Consider the following 8212-nt stretch of genomic DNA (forward strand, 5'->3'; position numbering starts at 1 on the left):
AGGTTGCCCCGGCGGCCACCCCACGCCCCCTGCGTCGCCGGGATTTGCGCGCGGAGGACGCCGGTTCTGGAGGGAGCACCACTCTCCAAAGTGCAGAGGAGGGTGCGGCGGCGCGTCTCCGCGGACACCCTCTCCACTGTAGTTACCCCGGATGCCGACTTAGTAGTTTGTTTGCCGAGAAAAGAGAGGGGGTCTGGGCAAAAAGCCCCCGTTTGCCCCAGCAAAGAAGGTGCAAGGATCAGAAGATAACGAAACGTCCACTTCCTGAAGGGTGGGAAAAAAGAAAAAGAAAAAAGAGCCACCCACGCTGGAGATGTCCGTTTTAGAGCTTCTTATTTTCTTCCCTTTCGCTTCGGTTTTCCTTCTCGAGGCTCATTTAATCTGCTAGAGAAGGAGGAGGAGGAGAAGGTGGGGGCCGAGGAGGCGGGGAAGAGAAAGAGAAGTTTGCCAAGAATAAAGTTTTTGCCGGCAAGCGCTGGGACTTCGCAGTGGAGGGCACGGCGGAGTCTCGGGTAGTCACAGCGGGGACCTCGGGCCCAAATGCTTCTGCCCGGAGCTCGAGCCGACACACACACTCAGCCCGACCCCTCTTTGTTCCCGGCTCGAATTTCTCAGCTTGGCTCGCCGGCTCGCGGATCTGCACGCCTCCGCCGGCCAGCTCTGTCAAAGCAAAGAGCTGCGCCCCTTGGGTTCGCCCAGCCGAGGGGAGGGGACACCCTGAGCTTGGCCGCGTGCGAGGCTCCGGGCGCGTCCTGGTTCTTCGGCCCGAGAGCGCGCAGCCCGGGTCCCTCCTCCGCGCCCTGCCCCGCAGGTGAGCTGCTGCGCCTCCCGACTGCTTCTCCTCCTCCCGCGCCTAGCCGGCGCTGAAAAGCTACCCACTTGCGTCGCTTCTCCTCCCTCTCCCCTCCCCCGCCTCCAGCTCTCCTTGGCTGCCCGCTGGAGGGGAGGCGGGGGGTGAGGGGGAGTCGGCGAGAAGGAGGTGGTGATTGAGGGCTTTTTTTTCTTTTTCTTTTCCCAGATCCTGTAGGACGAGTATTGGTTTTGGGGTGTGTGAGTGTGTGTGTGCGCGCGCGCCTGGAGGGAAGGATCAGGCAACTTGGCGAGAGAAGGAATGACCCGGCGCTGCTTATAACCCACCGAGAGGCACGCTTTGCCCGCGTGAAATTGACAAGAAACATTGCCGCAATGGCTTGACTTCATCATCTAAGTATCTATTTTCTTGGCCCCCACCCACCCACTCCTTTTCCTCTGCTAGTCTCTCCCCTACCTCCTTGACGCCTCCCACTCTCCCTCCCTCGCTCTGGCCGGGGGAGGAAGATGAAAGAGAAAGCCGCCGCCGCTGTGATCGACACCACATTGATAGATGCTCTGACAGTGGGGAGAGGCGGGAATCTGGGACTGAGAAAAGAAGGAAAAGGGAAAAATATAACAGACATTGCTCAACTATTAAGGGAGAACAGAAGGACAAGGAAAAGAGAGTTGTGGCTTTCCCGAATATAATATCATACACACGCTCTTTGGAAACAAGGGAACACGCTAGTGAAAATAAAATCTCCAGGCTTACCGAGAAAAAATATGACGAGGAAGAAGGAACTGAAGACTAGATTTTAATTATTGCTTTTTAAACAATATCTCTTTCATTCTGTCCTCACCACGGGATGTACGGAGAGTTGTGCTAGGTCTCTCGTGGGTTTTCAAAGACACACACCGCAGTGTGTGGGAACCTCATCGAGAATGAAAAGATAATCCAAGAAAGGGGAAGAGAAGGCAAAAGGACTCAGGAGAGCAAAGCCAAAAGAGGGAGGGAGGACGGGGTAGTCCCTGGCACCTTGGACTGCGAGCTGAAAGGAACCCTTGAAGATGCAAATCCGAATACAACCTCAAAAATTCCCCAGTCTCCACTATGTCTTTGATGCATTTTGTACAAAGACAGGAGTTTTCAGGAGATACTTTGTGAAAGTTACAGCAGAAGGGAAGCTGAAGTTTGAAAACACATTACATTTTGTCCCTTGGTTCTCAAACCCCCTCTGTTAAAAATCTAGGCAAAATTATTATATCCAATACAGTAGCCATCTGTAAAACTTCAGAACAGTAAACAAAGGACATAAAGAAATGTATCTTCATCTCCCTTAAATTGAAAATAAGGAAAACACTACAGAATCAGATTTTGCTCTGTTATATAGGAATGGTCTAGCAAAGATTCCTCTTATTTTCCTAAAGGTGAAATTCCAGGCTGCTGAACATTGAATGGGTAAAGATTCTAACAATGCTGTATCTAAGTGAGCACTTAAAACTTCACCTACTAATAACTACTACTTCTTGGGAATGAGAATTTACTAGGAAGCAATTTTTAAAACTTTACGAAGGATCCAGTTGGTCCCTAGAATATGGCCAGTAGTCACATGTAAATTCTATCTGGGAGATTGGATTAAAATTAAGGGGTTGGTGAAGGAATCCACGAAAAGTAAAACATTAAATCCACTTTTAATAGCTGACAATGCTATGCCTCAAGAGAAGAAAAGGAGTATATTCTGCTACAGTGTGTGAGAAACCCAATTTTTGTTTTTGGATGATGGTGGTATGTCACTTCCCTTAAAGTTATGCACCAGTGTGAGTGAGTGTCCCAGAGAGGTGAACATACAGCTGTGTCAGACATTTATAGCCCCATTCTTAAAAGACATATGGGAAAATAAAGTCAAAAGTCCTCCCATAACTGCACCAATTTGACCAATAGGAAAACAACTAGAAAATGCAGTTTCACCAGAGCAGAGTAGAGGTTCCTTTTCATCAAACCCTCAGGAGGGGGAGGGAGGAATACAGAATGGCTAGGGGGTAGTTTCTGGAAGCCAAAGAGAGATTAAATGATGACTCTTACATTCCCCCCGCTGTTTAAGTGCTGAAACTAATTCAGATGCCACTTTCTCCTTCATGTTAACTCTCTGGATTCCCCGAGTCATTTGGAGCCTATGCTCCAGGTTTCCTGAAGGGTAGAAGCTCAAGAAGATGCGAATTTTTAGAACAATAGTGGAAACTGTTTACTTGAAGGGCCAAGGGTAGGTGGCTGCGTTTGGTATTTTACTGTGACCCTGTCCATTGAAAACATTGTTTCTAACGAAATAACCCAGCACCTTGCTCTATTTGCGTGGCTGTTTTCCTTACAGTGGTGTAACTGGTGTTAGCTGATTGTCTTTAGGATTGTTGTAAATCTTCTGATGAGCAGCACTTAGAAGGGGCTTTAGTAAAATCCATGCGCCCCAAATTTGTGAAGCTTCGTTTGGGAGAGAGGTTGACACTTCCACGTGAAGTCTTTCTTTTGGAAAAAGCAGGAGGACGCACGACGGGCGAAGTAACCCGGGGAAGACGTTCTTCCCCCTCCCTTACGGATTCAGTGTAGTTTCTGGCATAGGCAATTCTGTCACCGGGCGGTCTTGTCTAATTCGTGTGGGGGCTGGTATTAACATAAGCAGCCGCCTCTTCGGGTGCGAGTGGGATCCCAGGTCCGGGATGTGGTGGGTGCGGTGCGGGAGAGGCACCCGCCGCCCGCCGCCCCCTTCACTCGGATGTTAGAGGCAAGTTGTTCGTGTGAACTCGAGCGAACGACTGTAGGTTGGCAGTTGTAGGTTCACTCCTTCAGGATGTGGGTTTCAGGGGGCGTTTTGATGTGATTTAATTTCGACCGTGAAAACAATTGCTAGGGGCTGGCTGGATTGCTGCTGGTTTTTCCCCTCCTGGTGGCTTTGCTTGGTTTGGGTTTAGTTTGGGAGCAAACTTGTTTTGTATCAACACTTCCTTCTACATCGGGCGCCGTCGCCTCAACTGTGCGTGGGGGGCGAGACGCCCACCCCGCACAAGAACAGAGGAGCCGGGGAGAAGAGACGGCCTCGCTGCCCACGGGGTAAGCGGAGCCCAGTCAAGCTCGGGAGCGGGCAGCAGAGCCAGAGGAGTGACCCCCACTCACACCAGAAAACCCCTCCCCCCCGGCGATTTTGTTGCCAACTCGAGTCGGCTACAGACAGTCCAGTGAGTCCTTAATTACAAGGACGAGAGAAAAGCACGGTGCCCCTCGAGTCCTCTCCGCCCCCTCGGTCCTAACCCCCGCCCAGGCTCCAGGTCTTCCCCTTTGTGTGGCCTGGACTCTCTCCCAGCTACAACTTTGGTGGGATCCCAAAGGAAGGAGGTGGCGGGGCCTACGGAAGAGGATACTCAGGAGCCGAGGAGAAGGGCTAGAAAACGAATAATGTGACTCCAGAGGCGGAACTCCGACCCCCTCGAATTCCCACCCCGTCTTCGCCTGGAGACGAAAGCTGTGGGGCATCTTCAGTTTAACGGACCTCGCAGAAAAGGAGAGAAGGGGGGCGAGGGAAATGGCAGTTTGTGTCCCAGGGGTTCTTCCGCTTCTTCTTGCCGCCTCCTAAAGACAAACAGACTCAACCCCTCACCCTCCGGGGTATCAGGGAACTCGTGGGACCGTGAAAAAGTCGTTCCCAAATCCGGCCGCCTGCGGACGTCGGGCTTCCGCGGGGCCGGCGCCCGTTGGCGTCTGCAGCTCGGCGCAGCCTCGCGGGGCTCGAGCGAGCGGGGTCCGCCACCCCTCCCGCCCTCCTGCGGCTTTCCCCGCGCTGGGCCAGTGCAGGCCGAGCCCCGCGTCCCTGCCTCGCTGGGTGGGGGTCCCGGGCGCGGCTGTCCAGAGGGCCGCCTCCTCCCACGGCCTGCGGGCAAGGGGCGCAACCCACCCCGCTCTGCAGGCCGCCCCTCTGCCAGCTGGGAGGCGAGGGTACACGTCCTAAGGCTGCCCAAGAGGGCGAGGAATCGCGCCGGTAGGAGAGCGCACGGGAACCAGCAACGCAAGGCAGGCACAGGGGAGCCGAACGAGCCAGACAGGGCCCAGCCACGCGCCCTCGTCGCTGGGCTGCTCTCCGCGACGGGAACCCGGGCTCCCACGCATGGGGAATGCCTACAATGGAGCAGGAATGGAGGTGGGAGCTGGAGTCATTTTGCGGGCCACAGGACTGCTCATTTCGTGGGCAGGACGTGACATTCTTGTCCATCCTTTCTGAAAAACTTTTCTCAGGCGCCTGAACTTGGCACGGGGACCGGCCTCGGAAGGCCGGCGGGTAGCACGGCCGCGGCGTCCAGCCCTGGGCGCTCCTCGCCCAGTCCCTCCTTGTCCCTCGGCCCGCCCCCCGGGTCGGGGACGCGCGCGGAAAGGCCGCCCGCGCGCGCGAGTCGCGCCTTATATCGGCTGAGGGCGGCGCCTGCGCAGGGCCCGGCGCGGCGGCGCGGCCTTTGAAGTCGCGGCGGCTGCCGCTTTCATCCTTTCTTTTTTCCCTCGCAGGCCCCTTTGTGTGACTAAATTTGGCAAGAATATGGATCCGAGCCAGTCTTTCCACGTGTGCTCCCAGCTCCCAGCTGAGAAGGCCAAGGGTTCTCTTCCGGGTAAGGAGACAGGGAGAAAGATCAAAGAGTTTGGGGAGCTGGATCTGAAATGTGAATTGAAAATAAAAATCAAGCCTGGACACATTCCAGTTTCTAAAGCAAAACCAACCCTCAGCAGAGGCCGGCTCTCTATATAGCTCTCTTTCTTTCTCTGTCTGCTCCCTTTGCCTCTTTCTGTGACCATTCTTGAGCACATGGAATACAATAAAGAGAACATAGGGAAACAGTTTCTCTATATTTCGTTTTGGAGTACTTTTATTAGGGAAAATGTCTTGTTCATAATTACTGGTATGTGAAGCCGAATTTCTTCAGTCGTAAATATTGTCTTATTTCAGCACGCTTCGCACTTTCTTCTGCGGCCACATTTGGGAAGAGAACGTTGACCCAACACGTGTGGATATGTTCGTTGTGTATAGTGGTCCTTTTTTTCTACACATGATATGGTGCACCGTATAGTTTTCTTTCACAGAAGTTAGATTCTGGAAAACCAATGTTAATATTTTTATCAAAGTACTCACTATCACAGTTGATCCCTATAATTTGAAACCCTCTCGTCGATAGACTGCAGAGATCTTTTCTTAGAGGCCACTCAATCAGAAACCTTTGTGTTTTTAAGGTTAAAAAACTATAGGTCCCTTCACTTCTGTTGTTATGGAAGTAACTAAAATAAAGAGACAGCTTTGAAATATTGTGATGCGAAAAGTCAGAAATCCTGGGCTGGAGATGGGCCCTGCCACTCCCTCTCATGCCATTGGTGACCTCAGGCAAGCCATTTAACCTCTCCCAAAGTCTGTTTCCTCTCTGAAAAATGGATATAATACCGTACTATTAAGTGAGATAATGCATGTGAAAGTATGTACAAATGTAAGGTATTATTAGTCCATGAAGCAAAGACGATCCTTTTAAGGGGACCTGTTAAGTTGCAAAATCAAAAACTTCTGAAGCCCTAGGAACCCTTACCACAGGAGCAAATGGGGACAGTGTTACACTCTCGTGTCCACGCTATGACCATCTCCACGCCTCCATCAGTTGTGTTACAAAGGCCATTGAATTGGTTGTTACCCCCCAAGTGAGTGTAATGAAAGAACATTTTAAGAACAGGGTGAATATGCTTTAATTCGTGTTTATGTTGGGCTCTCAATGAATTTATAAATGAATGAAGAAAAAAACACCAAAAACAGTACCTTTTTGTGAGACATTTAACACACATTACAGCAGCTCTAAAAACAGTCTTAGTATAATGGCCTGAGAAAGTAGTAATATTTATGTGGATAAAATACCCCCAACAACAGTTGTAAGGACTCAGAAGTGGGGAGAGTGACTAGAAAGGTATATAAGAGTTGTTTCTTGGGACTGTGTAAGTGCCACCAAAATCTATGTTTTAAAATAGAAAGTGATTATGTATCCCAGGCAGAGGTATCTCAAGTTTACAATGCAGTGAAGATTATTGATAGGGCTGACTGTGAAGTGACAGGAGTACCACAGGTGTGGTACATAGGGCATTTAGCTGAATGCACTTCAGTGTGATCCTTTCTAACCTAAGGTAACCCCACCAAGGGAGCCATTTCCTGGGCTCATTGGGAGCCATTTTCCAATATAAGCTTTTCAGTGTGGCCTGTGTACAAAGTGATGAAAGCAGCAGGGATGGGAGGTGGGTGGGGTTCCAGGGTTCCTAGGTCCCTTTGGCACGGCCCAACGCTGCTCAGGGTGCAGACTCCTCCTGAGATGCTCCATCTCCTTCAGTTGCCTCCTGCCAGCAGCAACCCTCAGCCTTTGCCAGTTGTGTAGAAGGGACTCTATAGCAATTTTTATTGGCACTTAGAAAGCACCTTCTATTTTCAATGTACCTTTCCCCCAAATGTCCCAAATTAAAAGTGGATGCTGATCAAGTTCACTGGTCAACTTCAATTCTTCCTTTCCCTTTTCTTTACAGATGCAGCCTTTTTGAAATTTATTCTTGGTCAAAAGAGGAACATAGATCAAGGATTCTATCTTGCTTTTGCGGGGCAATGGAGAGACCCTGAAAACAAGGAAAACCTGGGGCCTTCTATAAGAAAATAAACTCCCTGAAAGGGGAGGCATGGCCAAGGAACTTACTTATTTTTATAAATCTCTTTCCTGGATGGATATGGTAATGGATGTGTTTCTTGAATTGTGGTAAATGCACCTCATAAAATGGATGGACTGGGGCTGTATTCTCAGGCTTCCTGGGCTCCGTTGACATTGGGCAAGCATATAATCCCTAGTTTGAGGCTAGAAGCCAAAGCCACAACCTTCTTGCAGTACCAACTGAGCCATTGGGAGATTAATGCAGAACAAGGTCATTAGTCTCATTGTTTATCCGGTTACTTGCCGCACAGATTTGTGTAAATTTCAGCTACAGTGGTTGCAGCCTGCCTTTGATGTGTGTAATCTGTACATTTTAGTGCTCCAGGAAAGTGCCTGATTGACAAGATCTACATCCAATGCCCAGAAAACACATCCTGCACAGGCACAGTGAAGCGTAGAGTTGAACAATTTTCCAGTGAGTTCCGTCAAAGTAAATAAACCAACCTAGAGGGTCAGGATTGAGCCTCCTTTTTTCATGACATGGCTTTTGAGTGTCCTTGGGAATGGTCTGTATTTGTTTTCATTTGAAACTGGGTGACTGCTTTAAATCCTTATTTACCTCTCAGAGGAAGAACTTGGCCTGTATAACATTTGACCTTGAGGATGCTTTCTGTTTTAAAGCACTTCTGTCCTTAAAAACAGACTCCTTGAGTGAGGTTACCCATAG

General features: G+C 50.2%; 1 protein-coding gene across 1 annotated transcript; it reads left to right on the forward strand.

Moving 5' to 3' along the window:
- Positions 1–540: 540 nt before the first annotated feature.
- LOC105546584 lies at positions 541–8003 on the forward strand. Its single transcript, XM_011989832.1, has 8 exons — positions 541–811; positions 1019–1158; positions 3194–3346; positions 3468–3602; positions 3757–4020; positions 4250–4976; positions 5336–5436; positions 7370–8003. Exons 1-7 carry the CDS (start codon positions 541–543, stop codon positions 5347–5349), a joined length of 1704 nt encoding a protein of 567 aa, XP_011845222.1. The 3' UTR covers positions 5350–5436; positions 7370–8003.
- The last annotated feature ends 209 nt before the right edge of the window (positions 8004–8212 follow it).

This window comes from Mandrillus leucophaeus, unplaced genomic scaffold (genome assembly GCF_000951045.1).
Source record: "Mandrillus leucophaeus isolate KB7577 unplaced genomic scaffold, Mleu.le_1.0 Scaffold364, whole genome shotgun sequence".
Lineage (NCBI taxonomy): Eukaryota > Metazoa > Chordata > Mammalia > Primates > Cercopithecidae > Mandrillus > Mandrillus leucophaeus.